This window comes from Podarcis bocagei, assembly GCF_964188305.1.
Source record: "Podarcis bocagei genome assembly, chromosome: 3".
NCBI lineage: Eukaryota > Metazoa > Chordata > Lepidosauria > Squamata > Lacertidae > Podarcis > Podarcis bocagei.
The window spans coordinates 62,565,944-62,583,386 of record NC_138127.1 but is presented as its reverse complement, the minus strand read 5'-3'; the positions used below and the strand labels follow the sequence as shown (position 1 = coordinate 62,583,386).

The 17,443-nt window shown below is 40.8% G+C and overlaps 1 protein-coding gene across 1 annotated transcript in view; it reads left to right on the top strand.

Annotated features, from left to right (window-relative positions):
- Positions 1 to 17,443, top strand: part of PCNX2 (pecanex 2) — a 120,803-nt gene that overhangs the window by 17,667 nt on the left and 85,693 nt on the right. Inside the window, exons 9-12 of the mRNA XM_081186251.1 lie at positions 1,086 to 1,218; positions 15,966 to 16,108; positions 17,056 to 17,209; positions 17,301 to 17,333. Coding sequence (XP_081042377.1) covers positions 1,086 to 1,218; positions 15,966 to 16,108; positions 17,056 to 17,209; positions 17,301 to 17,333 — 463 coding nt within the window. The remainder of the gene's footprint in view (positions 1 to 1,085; positions 1,219 to 15,965; positions 16,109 to 17,055; positions 17,210 to 17,300; positions 17,334 to 17,443) is intronic.

Here is a 17,443-nt window from a genome sequence, read left to right as displayed (position 1 = left end):
CCTAGAACACGCAGAAAAATGAAATGGGCAGAGCAGAGAAGGGTGAGTGCGCAGGCACAGCCTGAGATTGCATGGGAAATGTTATGTATTCAGCAGTCTGTTTGCCTGAGCTTGAGTCTGGACTAAGGATTTTGAGCTCCTGTGTTCTGATTTGAAACATGATGTCCAATCACAGAACATTTCAGGATTTGGGCCTCTGCCATTGGCCCTTAAACTCTGAGTCGTGATTCACAGCTTGGAAGTTTAGACAGCCAGTCACTTTGGGAGTGGGAGTGGCCCAGGCCTTCAGGAATGTATATAAGCAGTTGCTTTGCCCCGTTGTCCAGTTCTGTTAGTTCATTAAAGGTTCTTGCTGTTATCACTGTGTCTTGCCTCGTAGCAACCCACCTACAGTTCAGGAAAGACCCTGGAGATAAGGAGTGGGCACTGGGAAGGTGTCCTTAGAATTGCTTCATCAAGGCAAAACTTCCTCGAAAGAGTTGCTGATGTCACTAGGCTGCGTCTTAAATCCCTCCTCAGTTGGTCCCTTATGGCTCAGGTTCATAGCTTGTATCCCCCAGAAGCCATACATTCGGTACTGTGGGCCTAATTCTGTATAACTCTGCCCCAGCTGAGATCATACAGGCCCGCCTTCCTGTTGAACTTCAGACCTTTCTGTGATTAATTTAATTGATTCAATCCACTGTGTGCTCTTTGTAATCTCACTGTACAATGCTTAGAAGCTCTGGTGATTAAGTGGTATATATATAGCTGGAATAAAATAAGCAAAATATTCTCTGCAAAGAAAGCATTCCCCATTATTTATGACTACTGCATTGCCGTCATCCTTGTATATAAAGCCTCTCTAAACTATCTCTCTAGCTGAGGTTTCCTATCCTTGCAAAATGCTACTTCCAGACAGTGACCTCTAAGGTACTGAATGGCCTAGGTTTTAATCGCTCTGCAGAAATGGGTGAGGTTTCATAAAACCATTTGGGGAGCTGCAGGTTGTACAAACACTCCCTCAATCTCCATAGTCTTTTCAGTGCCTTAATGGGGCACTCACTAAAAATTAATTCTCGTCCTTTATCTCCTTTTGTGCGCAGTGAAACCCATTTCAGCTCCTCTAGTACAACTACCTCAGAGAGCCAAGAAGCATCTTCTGATCATGGGCCAAGTGCGTTGCAACAGCAGCTGCTACTGATGGTGGCGCGAAGAACCCTTTCCGAAACCCAACGGGTACCGTGTAATATCTCAGTTCCTAACACTTCGTATAAATATGTCCCAGGGAAGGAGATTTCTTTTAAATGGGCCTTTTCTGTTATTGCTGGGATTAGGGTGACTTGTTTAATAATCCTGTAAATATTGATGTACATACTTGACAGTTATTTCAGGATATTTGACTACTTTTGCATGCTTGTTCGGAAAAGATCCCATAAATGCTCCCAGCAGGGAAGGAAGGCATTCCTTGCTGATGGGGTCAGAGCGAACCTTTTCTGAAACCCCCACTCTTGCTGATTGTCTGGATCAGGCTGATTATGTATTCATTGTATTAATATATTCATTTATTGTTCATTATCTCTTTAGTTAATCTCCTGATGAAGAGCTGTTTTGTCTTGAAATGTGTAAGGAGGGTTTGCCTTTGTGTAGGATACACTGAAGTGTATTTATAGGTGAAGCTTTTGTGGGTTTTTGGTTCAAGGTTTGTGAATTGGCAAATCTGATAGAACTATTGCTTCTGTAGGATAGCTTTTGGGATGACGGCTGTGTGAGTATAGGTGGGGAAATCTTATACAGTCGTACCTTTGTTTTCGAACAGAATGAGTTCCGGAAGTCCATTTGACTTCCAAAATGTTCGGAAACCAAGGCGCAGCTTCCAGTTGGCTTCCGATTGTGCAGGCGTGCCAAAAACAATAGTGGAAACTGCATTGGATGTTTGGCTTCCCAAAAAATGTTTGAAAAACGGAACACTCACTTCCAGGTTTTGATCATTTGGCAGCCGAAATGTACGAGTACCAAGGCATTAGACAACCAAGGTACGACTGTATATATATGTGTGTACACACACACACACACACACACACACACATATTCCTGTGCTTCCTGGGGGTGGTATGCATCTGTTGGGGCTCTTGCACTTGGATCAGGAGTTTGATGGCCTGGGCCAACAGCCTAACCAAGTGGGCTACAGTGGAGGCTGGAATATTGGGGCAAATAGAGCACTTCTTCACCAGCTTCAGTCTGCCCTCGGTCAGCCCCTACCTTCCTGATTTCTCACTTGCAACAAGTCCAGGGGGTGGCCCTACCTGACAGATTCCTCTTCCCTAGTCTCAGCAAGGAGGAGGATGGGGACAAAAGTAGAATTAGTTGGCTCTACTGGCCATTGGCTCCAGTTCCACTTCCTGTGCCATTGTTTATGAAGCCAAAATGCCACCATCCATGCACATGAGGCAGGTATCAGCAGACTTGTGGGAACTTCAAGGTCTACAAAACCTTTGGAGGTGGGGAAACTCCTAAGGGGAGCAACAACAGGGAGAATCCACACTGTGGCATTTTCTTGCAGTTCCTACTAGTAAATAGTAAAAATTTGGCTTTCCGCCCTTGCCCATGTTGCCTCATGGTAGCAAGTGTCCCATTAAACTTTAATTAGTTTAATGCTTATCAAATGTCCAGTGCGCTTCCGATGCGACAACGTTCCATTACAGCAGAGCATTTCGCACAGCGGCTCAAGAAGGGCTGGAGAGTCAGCATCTTTTCAATAAAGGAATCTTGGAGCAAGCGGTTTGGAACTCAAATAAAAGGTTTATTTACACAAAACAAAAAACCCTGGTGAAGAATCACACATTTCAGCAAACACACTCCAAAGAAAAGGAAGGGGGAAGGGGGGGAGAGAAAACACACAAGTGAGTTGACTATTTATACAAACTCACATTCCTGGAAGCCTAACTACCTCCAGCTGCTCAGTGATTAGAGCGTCTTGATTAGAGCTTCTTAACCCTTTAATACCAACACCCCCTCTCGCTCGTAACACTGAGCTGTACCAACCTTAATTCAAATTTAAACCTGAACAGAAACATTTATGAGATTGCGGACTCAAAGCTTTTGTAAAACCGTCTGCGAGATTTTCTTGGCTTGGACAATACTTTAGTTCAATTAAACCTTGTTTTACACTTTGGCATACATTTTGATAACGGATATCCAAATGTTTTGTGTGTGCCTTGAATTGACCTGATTTAGCTAGTTTAATACAAGGTTGATTGTCTTCCCACACTCTGATAGGTAGGGAACATTCTCCAAACAATTTTTGTACCAGTTGCTTATAAAATTCCAGTTCTCTACATACATCTGATAATGCATTGAACTCAGATTCAGTTGAACTTAAAGCTATAAGTGATTGTTTTCTTGATCTCCAACCAATTAGTGCATTTCCAAATTTTATCGCCATTCCTGACACTGATTTTCTATCAGGTCCAGCATCAGCCCAACTGCTGTCGGCCCAACATTCAAGTTGTGTGCTGCCCTCTGCTGATAGTTTTAAGCGAAACCTTTTGGTAGTTTGGAGATACCTTAAAACTCTTTTTACTCCTTGCCAAGCATGCATTGATGGTTTTTCAGCTTGTCTACACAGCATGTTGACAGCATATGTTATATCGGGCCGAGTCCACTGTGCAATGTGGAGTAGACTGCCTATCGCTGACTGGTAAACCCCGGGATTACAGAACTCTGCCTGTTGCTCGGCTTGAGCATCCTTTGTGTAACTTAACTCCATTGGGGTTTTAACACCAGCACAGTTGTCCATTTTAAACCTTTCCAGCAACTGCTGGATCTTAGCTTCTTGGCTGAGCCAATAGTTCCCATCTTCATCTTGCTGAATTTTAACTCCTAGATAAACAGATACATTGCCTAGTGATTTTATCTGAAACCTTTCTCCAAGCTTTGTGGCAAATTGTTGTGCAAGTTTATCGTCCTTTCCACTGTATAATAAATCGTCAGCAAATATCAAGACTGCTTCTTGTTCACATCCCGAGCCTTTTAGATAAAGACACGCATCTGCTGCGCTCTTTCTGAACCCCATGCTCTCTAGAGCATCGTTTAAGCAGGAATTCCAATTACGGGCGGACTGTTTCAACCCATAAATGGATTTGTGTAGGCGCCAGACCTGGTTTGGCTTGTCTCCTTCAAAACCTGGTGGTGGCGTCATATAGACTTCCTCCTGTAAGTCTGCATTTAAATAAGCCACATTGACATCAAAATGAAACAGCTTATTTCCCTTCTTGGCTGAAGAGGCTAAAAGCATTCTTAATGACTCCGATCTTGAAGTAGGGGCATAGATTTGAGAATAGTGAACTCCTTTGCGCTGCGAAAACCCTTTTGCAACTAGTCGGGCTTTATATTGCAACTCCTCAGTAGTTTGTGGGCTTTAAACGATATACCCATCGACAACCTACAGCTTGTTGGCCTTTTGGAAGCTCTGTACTTGTAAACACACCGAGAGACTTCATTGAAGCCATCTCCTTTTCCATTGCTTCCTGCCACTTTGCTGCTTCTGAGCTTGGAAGCTGTTGTACTTCCATATAGCTATCTGGCTCACACTGTGCCATATTTACGTATACACTTGTCACCTTAAACCGCTCTGGCGGCTTGCCCTTTGTGGCACGTTTTGACATGCGCAATTGCTCCTCTTCTGCCCCCTCTGACCGTTGGCTGTCAGAATCTGTCTCAGACTTTATGTCTGGACGTGCCCCTAGGGATAAAGACCTCCGTTTAGATACCTCCCTTGGGCTTGGTGTTGCAGGTGACCTGCTTCGCTTTTGCTGTCTGCTAGGCCTACTGACTGGCGATGTTGGAACACTCTTAGATTCTGGCTTTTCTACCTTAGGAGAAGAACCTTGTGCCTGGTCAGAATCTGCATCTGAACCATGTGCACCATCCCCTTCTGGCTCATCACCCTCTGGACTTTCTTTCTCAGCATAAATGCCTAAATCATCTCTCAAAATGTCAGGGTTAGCATGTAAGTGAGTCCATCCGGATTGCTCACAAAATTCAGCGCTCCTACTGAGGACCACTCTTGTAGTATCCCCATCTGGGTTCACGAACCTCCAAGATTTGGCATGTGGTTCGTACCCACAAAAGATGAGTTTCCTAGCCCTTGGACTTCCCTTTTTCCTTAACGCTTTTGGGATAAGTACATAGGCTTGAGATCCAAACACCCGAAAGTAATTAACTTTGGGCTTCTTCCCATATAAAGCAAAATATGGCGTAGTATCAATTACCGAATTATATACTCGGTTCAGAACATGAGTAGCCGTCTGCCAGGCTTCCGCCCAGTAACTTTGAGGAAGTTTAGCATCAAACAACATAGAATTTGCCAACTCTTGCAGAACCCTGTTTTTACGTTCGGCCACGCCTCCCTCTTGGGGGGAATAAGGTGTAGACAGACGATGCTTAATTCCCTTTTTCTTAAAGAAATTCTGCAACACAGACCCGGTAAATTCTGACCCTCTGTCTGTTTGAAAAGCAAGTACTCTAGTACCGAATTCAAGTTCTACTGCATGAACCCAATTTTTAACTGTTTCTGCAGTATCTGCTTTTGTTTTGAGAGGAAAAAACCATGTAACCTTTGTTTTGTCATCTGAGAGACACAGTGCATATCTCGAACCTCCCATGCTAGCAACAGGCATTGGGCCACATAGGTCCATATGCACAAGTTGGAATACTTTGTCAGATTTCCTATTTGAACTGGGATAGCTGCATCTATGAACCTTTGCCCTTTTGCATGCAGTACAATCCAAATACTTAGTACATTTGTTCAATTTGCACCCTTCTGATAATTCAGGTTGTCTTTTAACATACTGAAAATTAATATGTCCCAAACGGCGATGCCATAAATGAACACAAGAATTATGGGTAGGTGAGTTCACACAACCAGCATGAACCTGTTCAACTTCATCTGGACTTGTCTCAAAATAATATAACCCATTTCTGCATTCCACCTGCAAAAGAGATACATTATTCTTTGAAATAGTGCAAACCCCATTTTCAAACACAGTTTTAAACCCATTTCTATCAAGTTCTGACACAGACAAAATACACCCCTTCATTCCCTTTAGCACGTAGGCATCAATTTCTGTTTGCAAACACTTCAAAAACACTGTGCCTACAGTCTCTAAGGAACGTTTAGTTGAATCTGCCATTGTCACAACTTTAAGGGTTTGCAAATGTCTGCAATTCTGCAAACGGACACTAGATGGCGCCACCAGGTGATGAGATGCACCACTGTCGATCAACCAGCGTAGATTGCTGCCTTGGCCACGCCCTTGCATAAACGCCATTGCTGAAGCCATGTGCTGTGTGCTGTGGGAGTAGCCACGACCTCCTCCTCTTCTTCGACGTCCCCTGGAACTCCTTGTCTGGTAACTAGGGGCAACGGCCTCGGTGCTATCTTGACCAGGTTCACGTGTACAATTTCTGATTAAATGGGAAGAGGAACCACAGCGGAAACAGTGTCTAGCTGCAAAAGCATTTACTGTGTTCTCAAACTCAGCATCCCCACTCTTAGGCACAGCATAACTCCCCTTTGAAGACAAACCTCTTTCTCTTTGCCTTTTATCCTGTTCATCTGCAAGTCGAGAAGAAATGTATCCAAGGGTTAATTCAGATGAAGGCATAGCTTCCAAAGTTAAAGCTAGAGTCTCATAGCTTTTATCAAGAGAAGACAACAAAATGTATGACTGCTGCTCCATAGAGAAAGGAATGCCCAGCTGTCTTAGTTGATTAAAGGCAGACACCATTTTGGCAATATGTTCTTTCACACACGCTCCCGGTTGGAGACGTAAATCAAACAAACATCTTGTAGCATGGATCTTGGCCCCCGCAGTGTTTCTGGAATTTAACCGCTGCAGAACCGTCCAGACCTCATGCGTGTTCTTTAACTCAGAAACATAAGGCATTTGCTCTGGTCCCACTGCCAAAACTAGTAGACCTTGGGCTTTCCGGTCGCGTTTCTGTGAAACTGCCGCTGCTGCTTTGTCTTCTGCAGACACGTCTGCAGCTGCCTGTAAAGGCGGTGCTTCAGTACAACTCCACAACTCTTTTGCTTGCAACCAAACCCTTACTCTAGCCTTCCAATCTTGCCAATTTTTCCCATTAAGTCGCGTAAAGGGGACAGTAAAACTTTCCTGGGACTCTGCCATCCTCCCTGGGGCTTAGGAACGATACTCACAGACCTGTAGACCGTCTCCCAGCTGCTGAGGTGGCTCCTCGAGGAATAAGGCGTCTTCCAGCGAGTACAAACTGCGCAGTGCCTCTTTAAAACTTTTCCTAGGCACGTTGCAGGACTCAAGCTGCTTTGAAGGCTTTCGTTGTCGGCAACCGCTTCTGTCTTCGCTCCATTCCTTGTATAAATCACTCTTAACTGCACTCCTTATCTCCTTCTTGACGTACAAACAGCCATAACCTGTCCCATTAAACTTTAATTAGTTTAATGCTAATCAAATGTCCAGTGCGCTTCCGATGCGACAACGTTCCATTACAGCAGAGCTTTTCGCACAGCGGCTCAAGAAGGGCTGGAGAGTCAGCATCTTTTCAATAAAGGAATCTTGGAGCAAGCGGTTTGGAACTCAAATAAAAGGTTTATTTACACAAAACAAAAAACCCTGGTGAAGAATCACACATTTCAGCAAACACACTCCAAAGAAAAGGAAGGGGGAAGGGGGGGGAGAGAAAACACACAAGTGAGTTGACTATTTATACAAACTCACATTCCTGGAAGCCTAACTACCTCCAGCTGCTCAGTGATTAGAGCGTCTTGATTAGAGCTTCTTAACCCTTTAATACCAACAGCAAGTATGTGCATGCAGAAAGTTTTCATTTAATTACTTCATGTGTTTTAATTCAGTTCAGCTTTTTTTGGTTATAACTATAGGTCATCACAAATATAAAAAAGGGGAGATCTCCATTAATTAATGAATGAGATGAGAAGTAAAACAACAAAAAACACTCCATTTTACTTCAATGCATGCATTTCTCTTCTTTTTTGGCGATCACTCATAGCCGAGTAACATTGTCTTCCATGAACACAGTCTTAAAAGTGAGTCCATAAGTGACTGTGGAAGCCAATTCCACACGTCCTTCCACAGTGGGGACATAGGTTTCCGGTTGGGAGTTGATCATGGTGTGGGTTTGCCAAACGTGGCTTTCTCTTAGCACATTTCTCCCTTTCATCTTGAGTTCAAGCATCTTCAAAGTCCATGGCACCTTTGGTAAAAGCTGTTCTCCAATTGGAGCACTCGCAAGCCAGTGTTTCCCAGTTGTCGTTGTTTATACTACATTTTTTTAGATTTGCCTTGAGAGAGTCTTTGAACCTCTTTTGTTGACCACCAGCATTACGCTTTCCATTTTAAGTTCGGAGTAAACATGACTCCACATTTTGTTGCAGTTCCCATAAGTAAATAGTAAAAATTTCACCCTAACATGGGGTTTCTATGCAGAAGAGACATTATTACATGTTGATTTTTTTAAATTAGACCATATGCTTCAGATTGGCCAGAAACCTTCCAAAATCTGGCCAGAATAATCCTCATATAGGAGAAGGGTTTTTTTTCTTCACTAACTGATGGAGAAAGTTATTTTTCATCTTTCACATAAAGAACAATGTTGTTGACATTTTTAAAAAAAATAAAAAGGAAGTCAGAGCATATCCTTGCTTCCCCCTCCTATCAGCTGAAATAAATCCACTAAGAGCCCTTTACAAAGATAGTTTTCCCTTCGGGGAGGTAAATAAATAAAGCATAGAAAAGAATCAGAAGGCATTGGTCAATATTGGTGCTGGATAGCTTGAGCCACAACAATGGTTTCAGAAGCAGCTTTCAAATTCACAGATACTGCAGATAATGACCCTTTCACGAGTTTTGAATGTTTATGTATTAGATGGCTCATCATAAAGCAGTTGTGCAGAATGAAGAATCTGCTCCTAAATCTTTCTTGTTCTTCCATGAAGATGTTATTTTCTATTGTCCAGGCTTCAAGTTTAACTAAGAGATACCTCACATATATTTTAGCAACAGTATCAAACTGATTGATTGGTCTATAATTCAGTGGTAAAGTTGTATCTTCTGTTTTATATATGGGAGTGGGTTTAATTAATTTCATTATTCATCAGTTTGCTTTTCATTTGTTTTCACAGCTGATACATAATTAGTTCATTCATTGTCATTATTCCCATTCACTATCATTTTCTACTGCCTTAAGTGAAACTTGGCTACATACTCTTCAGCTGCCTGTAACTTTTGTGTTTTACATTTTGAAAAACGTCATGGTATTTTTTAGCCTCTTTCTAACTCTCCAAAGGATCAGACCTACCACATTCCAGAAAGATAGGACAAAGTGTACCCATGTTATAGGCAGTTTAAAAATGCACACCTTGTCACTAATGAGCTATGAATGAAGTGAATGGGGTTTTTTAAAATCAAAACTTATTCATTCAAAAGTCTACTCACTTTTTCAATAGAAACAAATTTTAAAAATGGGGCTTTTTCTGCCTGTTCCATTCCAGATTTTGGCTTTTGAACTCAAGGATTCTAGAGTGCAGAACATCCTTACTAGGGTTTGTTTTAGGTCAACTTCTGGCCTTGTTAACTTGTATTATTCCATCTGAATGTCTTATTCTGATGTAATATAATACATGTCTATAGCATTGTAGGAACCATACCATTGACGCAAGTATTACTTTGGAAGTTGTCGGCTGTTAGATTTGGGGCAGGGGCAGGATAGCAGTCAACCTGTAACTTTAAAACAGGATCTGACTGCGCAATGAAAACATAGCTTATTTTCTACTGTGGTAATTTTTCATTAGAAAGTATGTTAAACTTTTTAGATGGTGGTTTTGATTCCGAAAGGTTAACCGATGATTAAATTGAACAGTGTTTTTTAAGGAGCAGAGAGTAGTTAGAAAACAATTTTAGTACTTCAGAGAAATAAAGGTCAAAGGAACTTATTCCAGCATCTTACAGTAATTGAGTTTGTGGTTTGATAGATTCAAATCACATACAAAACCTAAAGGTCAAAGAGCAATCTTGGCTGAAGTGGGCTCAATAAGTATTTTGTTTCTGTATATTGTAAATGGTCTGTGGCACAACCTTATGACTACAATGAAAGATAGACTAGTTTTTTCTATGCACACGAAATTGGGTTTCATTCATGGTGCAGGCAAAATGAAATCTATTTTTAAGAAGTTCAATATAGAGGCTCGTTCAAAAGTATCCTCTGGAAAAAGAAACCAGTATGAAATTGCATAGCTTTCTCTTAGGATTTTGTACATTTTAGAGATTATTTTGCAGTCCTTATTCACAATTTCTGTTTGAAACTTTGAGTCTTTTTCTTTATACCCTTTTTCTTTCTCTTCCTTTTTAAACATTTCATTTACTTGGCGGTAGTGCAACCAATCATAGACATATTTTTTCACTTGTTCATATGGTTTTAACCTCCACTTGCCCTCTTCCTTCACCACCAAATCTGCATAGGTGGCCCAATCACTTCTCATGTTAATTTTCTTAACTCCCATGGCCTCTAGCGGGGATAGCCAATGTGGAACCCCTGTTTCCAATATATTTTTGTATCTGTCCCAAACTTCCAATAGCGATCTGCGAAAGATATGATTTCCAAATGGACCGTAGCCTTTTTTCCTTTCTTTCCAAAGATGCGCGTGCCAACCAGACCTGGCATCGAATCCTTCCAAATCTAGGAGCTTTGTATTTTTTAATTTTATCCACTCCTTCAGCCAGCAAAGACACGATGCCTCGTAGTATATCTTCAGATCTGGCAGGGCAAAGCCTCCTCTTTCTTTTGCATCTATTAATAGTTTATACTTGATTCTCGGCTTTTTGCCCTGCCAGATATATCTAGAGATCGTTTTTTGCCATTCTTTGAAATTCGCCACTCCTTTTAAAATTGGTAACATCTGGAAAAGAAACAGCATCTTCGATAGTACTAACATTTTAATCATTGAAATTCTTCCCCAGAAAGACAATTTTAGCCTATTCCATATTTCCAAATCTTTCTTAATTCCCTTCCACACCGAAACATAGTTATTTTGGAACAGATCAATGTTCTTTGGCGTTAACCATATTCCCAAGTATTTCACTTTTTTGGCGATTTCTATACCCGTTTTTTGTTGCAATGCTTCCATCCCTGTTTTTTCCATGTTTTTAGCTATAATTTTGGTTTTCTTCCTGTTTATTATAAAGCCTGCCACCTCTCCAAATTTTTCAATTTCTTCCAGTATCTCTGTTGCGGTTTCCAACGGTTCCTCCGCCAACAAAACTAAATCGTCGGCAAAGGCTTTAACTTTATATTGATTTTGGCCTACTGCAACCCCCTTTATACTTTCCTTCTTCCTAATTGAGTCCAATAGCACCTCTAGGACCATGATGAACAGCAGTGGTGACAATGGGCATCCCTGTCTAGTGCCTTTGGAGATCTTTATCTCTTCCGTAATCACATTATTCACTATTAACTTCGCCCTTTGCTCCGTGTAGATTGCCTTTATCCCATTGAGAAAGTCGTTCCCCATTTCCCTCTGTTCGATATTTTTAAGCATAAAATCCCATGACACGTTGTCGAATGCTTTTTCGGCGTCCACGAACATCAGCATTGCTTGCTTCTCAATCCTGGTGGCCAGATATTCTAAGATGTTTATGACATTTCTCACATTATCTCGCATCTGCCTGCCTGGAAGGAAGCCCGCCTGGTCTTCGTGTATAATTTCTTGTAGAACCTTTTTTAATCTTTCTGCCATTATTCTTGCAAACAATTTATAGTCCGTGTTTAGTAGAGAAATTGGTCGGTAGTTCTTTACTTGAGTTAAGTCCGCTTCTTCTTTTGGAATTAGAATTATAAATGCTTCCTTCCACGTCTCTGGAATTTCCCTCTTCTTTAATATGGTGTTCATTACCTCTCTCAATGATTGCGATAGGGTTGTACCCAATTCTTTGTAATATCTTGCTGTGAAGCCATCCGGTCCTGGGGCTTTTCCATTTTTCAGTTTTTTAATCGCCGCCATCAATTCTATTGTATCAATTGGGGTGTTCAGCCTTTCTTGTGCTTCCGTCGGGATCTTTTGCACCTCCTTCTCTTTTAAGTATCTCTCTATTTTTCTCCTATTATTCTTCTCTTTTCTTTTATACAATTGTCTGTAGAAATCCAAGAATCCTTTCCTAATATCTTTAGGGTTAGTTATCTCATCTCCTTCCACTACAATTTTGTTTATTGTATTTTGCTCTTTCCTTTTTTTAGTCTGCCACGCGAGCCATTTTCCTGATTTATTTGCAAATTCGAAGTTCCTTTGTTTCAATTTTTTAATGTTCCATTCCACCTCCTTGTTTATCATCATTGCGAATTGAGTTTGAAGAGCCTTGATACTTTGTTTAATTCTTTCATTGTTTGGTTTCTTAATCAGCTTTTGTTCATTTTCCATAATTTGTTTTAAGATTTCTTTCTTTTCTTTCTCTCTGTTTTTCTTTTTGATCGAGTTCTGTTGAATAAAGAAGCCTCTCATTACTGCCTTTTTTGCGTCCCAGACTGTGCATACTTTCGTTCCTTTGTTACAATTATCTTCAAAGTATTCTTTCAATTTCTTCTGTGCCTCCTGGACGACCCTTTGATCGTCCAGAAGATAGTCGTTCAATCTCCATCTGAATGTTCTTTCTTCGAAGCCTTTGATTTCCACTTTAATGGGACTATGGTCTGAGATAACTCTCGGTTGTATTTCCACTTGAAGGATACTTGGCGTTAGTTCGTTTGAGATCCAGATTTGGTCAATTCTCGACATTGACTGATTTGGTTCCGAATAGAAGGTAAACTGTTTTTCTAGTGGGTGCCTTAACCTCCAGATGTCTGTTAAATTACAATTTTTAACCATTTCAAAGAAGGTTTTTGGTAATTTCCCTTCTTTCGATCCGTTGTTTCTCAGTCTGTCCATTTCTGAAGACACCACACCGTTCATATCTCCCATCAAAATTATCTTCTGGTCCGCGAACTCCAGCAGCTTTTCTTCCAAATTCTTAAAGAAATCAGTCTTGTTTCCATTAGGCGCGTAGATCCCGACTACTATTATTTTCTCACCTTGCCAAATAATTTGAATTGCCATGATTCTTCCGTCCTCATCCTTAAAAATTTGTTGGGCCTCAATCTTACTCTTTACGTATAGTATCACTCCCCTCTTTTTTTCTTTATCTGAGGATATAAATTCATTTCCGAGTCTCTTATTGATCAGAATTCTTCTGTGTCTCTTTGCGACATGTGTCTCCTGCATGCAAATTATGTCTAAGTTCTTCTTTTTTAGCAGTTGTTCCACCTTATTTCGTTTCTTCTTATCGTTCAGTCCGTTAACATTCCAATTCCAAATTTTTAGAGCCATAGTGTTACAAATTATTCAAAGAGTTTTCCTAGGCTGTTACAATCTTTCTTCCTCATCCTCCTCACTCTCCTCGTCCTCCTCCTCTTCCTCCTTTTGCCCTCCGTTTTTCGTCCCTTCCTCTACCCCTCCTGTTGCTCCTTTAGCTTCTTCTTCTTCCTCTGCAATTAATTCTTTGTATTTTCTCTGGAACTTGCCTATCTCCCCTGGGCTGGTCAGTCGATGTCTCTTATTCTTATACATGAAGGAGATCCCTTCCGGAAATTCCCATTTAAATTCTATGCTGTTCTTTTTAAGCATTTGTACCAATGGTTTATAGGGATCTCTCCTCTTTAACAATCTGATTGGAATGTCTTTAAATATGATTGTGTAGCATCCGTCTATGGACAGTCTCTTTTCCCTATTTTTTTCCAGGACCCGGTTTCTCATGTCTCTATCTTTAAAAGTTATTAGACAGTCTCCAGGGTATTTCTTCGCTTTAGTCGTTTTTACCTTCATTCTGAAGGCATTCTGAATTGTGTTTGCCACTTCCACTTCTTGGAGTTCTAACCATTGAGCTAATTCTGTAATTAATTTTTGTCTGATATTCTCGTTGGGAGTTTCTGGTATCCCTCTCAGCCTTAGGTTAACTTCCCGTTGTCGGAGTTCATTCATGGAGATGGCGTCCCACATTTCTTCTTGCGTTTTGTTGGTTTCCATGAGCCCCACCCTGAATTTGTCTTCTTCCCGTTTCAGTTCCCTCATTTCCGTTTTGGTCCTTTTCATTCCTTCTTCTAACGCCTGGGTTCTCTTAGATACTTCCTTAATTTGTCCTTTCAATTCATTTACCGTCTCATCCATCTTCTTATCCAGTTTCCCGATCTTAGCATCCATTTGTTCCATTTTTGTTTCTAGGTTCTTTTCACTCTGCCTAATTTCACCAAACATTTTTAAAATTTCAGCTCTGAAATCTGAGTCTTGTTTAGAACTCTTTCTTTCTCCCGGAGTCCCCCCCTCGCCACCTTTTTTCTGTGTGTGCGACATTTCACACAATTTGGTCTTATTTAGCTCCCTTACTCCACACCACCCTACTATTTAAACCACCTTCAATAATAACAAGCAAGAATAAAAGAAAACAAACAGAAAAAAAGATATCAGATATTCTTCCCCTAGTGCAGTCGCAGCTGCCCCTTAAGTACAACAGTCAGAGTATTTTAAACCTGTTTTTAGACCTGGTACAGTTATGTTTTATGAGCAATCTCAGTAATCAAAGTAATCAAGGTCCTTTCTTCATGCCACCATTTAGGCTAATCCACCAAGTATAAATATTGATGATTAGAACCGGTGACTATGAACCCAGGAACAAAAAAGAAAAAATAAAAAGTAAAAAAAATGAAAAGGTGAAAAAAAGAGTCCCCACACTCTTTAAACTAGGTTCTTCTTGCCACCGTTTAGGCTAATCCATAACGTAATCCATGTCTACGTGTCTGCACACTTTCTTAGTCTTCTTGCCCCCAATTGGGCTAAATCCCTTAAATACTCGGACTAGTGGGGAAAACCGTGGGTTAAAGTCGAATATGTAGTGTCTCGTTAAGGTTCCACAAAACAGAAAACAGATTGTAAATTTCCAAGAAAAAACAAATAATAGTTTCCAAAAAGAAAAACAAGTTGTAATTTCTCTCCCAGCCACCGGAGGCTATCGCCCAACATCCGAAGGTTCAGGGGTGGGGGAGGAACAAAGGAGTGAAGAGGAAAAAAGAAGAAAATCGACGAGAAGAAAAGTTTTTCCCCACTTCGGAATTGGAAATTCTGAATACCGGCCGTTTTATACGTATTTGAGTGTTTAGAGATCCTTAGTTATAGTTTAAGTAAAGGTAGCGTACTAGTAGCGAGCCAGGAGATGGCCCCTTTCTCCTGCTTCCCCCTCCTGGCACACGGCCGCCGGAGAAGGAATGGAGACTCTAAGACAATGGAGTCTCTGTTACAATGTAGTCCTTCATTGCAGAAAACTTTAAGAGTGAAACCGCCGGTCCTTCTTGCCCCTTTTTTGTACTGAGAACTGGAGAAACAGACACCTATTCAGCCTTAAAGTATCTTTTTGCTCCCCTCTACTTTCTTTTATCGCAGTTACTTAGTTTCAGGCTTTCTAGAAAGTTTCCGAGGGAAGAGAAATTTGACCGCTAGCGACACTTACGTTTTTCTCCGCTTTGCTTAGATCTCTGCGTCCGCCATGATTCCAGATAGAAAGTTGCGCTCCCTTTTGACTTCCTTCTTGTTCGAATTATCTTAATGCACGTCCAATTTGTACCCCCCTTATTTGCATTCGAATTTCTTTTTTTTTGAGAATCCAGCGCTTGTCCTTCAGGCTCGGGGCTTCGCTTTTCTCGGAGGGAGCTATGGCTTCCCTCAGCCCGCTTCTTCCCCCGCCGTACTCCTCGCTCCGAATTCGGAGTTACCTGACGGCCGGGAGGTCCGCGATTTCGGCCCCACGGGAACCAGTGTATCTGCACGCCCTCCAGATACTTTTCAGGGGTCCGCTGCATAGCTTTCTCTTAGGCAATACACAATTATATTCATCTTTTATTTTATTTTAAAGCATCTCAGTGAAGACCTTGAGGATTCATCATGTTCATCGGCACAGAAGAAAATTAACAGGCAGTTTTACAAATTTATCGTATTTCCTGGCAAATGGATAAAAATCTGGTATGATCGACTTACCTTGCTGGCCCTGCTAGACAGGTAAACTTTTTAAAAAAAAATAATAATACTATTTTACAGTAACATTTATTTGTTCCTTAGAATAGGGTTGGCATTTCAGATTCTGGGAGGTAGACCAAAGGGACTTAAAAGGAGGCGGAGATTCAGTGTGAAAGGTCTACTCGCAGATATGGTAGAGATTAAATTGTGAAACACTAGCATACTTTTGAAGAAAATTCATTAGGATATTTTCTTGTTTCATTGTCAGCTAGCAGCCTTGTGCTGGGCTTTGCTCGGGAATGCCAAGAAACTAAAATGTTTTCAACACAAATAAACTAATTTTGAAAACGCACAAAGGGTTTTTAATATCTTTGACAATACTAACATTTATATAGACCCATTTACTGTAGCAATCATTATACAGAACCTGTGGGTTGCCAGAAATGCATGTGCTCCTAAGGAATAATCACATGTAATTTGAAACATGGGTAACATTGATGGTCTTCCTACCTTTCTTTAAAATAATACCCTTGCCTGTCATTCTGGCTCAGCAATATTTTGCATGTACTGTGACTTCAGTTCACACATCTTGCTTTCTCACTCGTAAGGGCTTTTCTGTTTCCTTTGGTTGTGGGGGCAGGGGACAACTTTGCACAAAGAAGCCATTTAAGGATGGAGTTTTGTGTTTTCATCAGGGCATAATACAGATTTGTTTTGGGGCATCCAGAGAATGTTAAGCCTGATGCAAATAACTGAGATAGATAGTTATATAAATAACAACAACAACAACAACAACAACAACAACAACAACAACAACAACAACAAAAGTTAGTGCACAGTTATGGACTTAAATCCCTTTCGTTTCACTTAATTTCTCTAGATAGCACATTGCACCTGCCCCCTCCTATCCCTAATGTTGCTATAAATATAGGTTATACATATGGTTGTATTTCTTCTTTGAGTAAAATACTTGTGTTTTATTTCTATAGGACAGAAGATATCAAGGAGAACGTTTTGGCAATTCTACTAGTAATCCTTGTTTCTTTTCTTGGCTTTGTAATTATGAACCAAGGTTTTTGTAAAGACATTTGGATCCTCCTGTTCTGTCTGATCATGGCAAGCTGTCAATACTCCCTTCTAAAGGTAAAAGTAAGAAAAAGACAAGTTCAACAAAGACATGTGGGGTCCTGTAATTCACTGATAGCTAATGCGGTGAATCTTGTTTTGTTTTCAGAGCATTCAGCCCGATCCTGCCTCACCAATACATGTAAGTTTCATCCAACAGATAAAGGCTTTTACCAGTGACATATCTATTCTGTCAGTTGGTTCAGCTGAATTTCTGAAAATAGTTGAAATAAGCCATCTCTTTAGAATCCT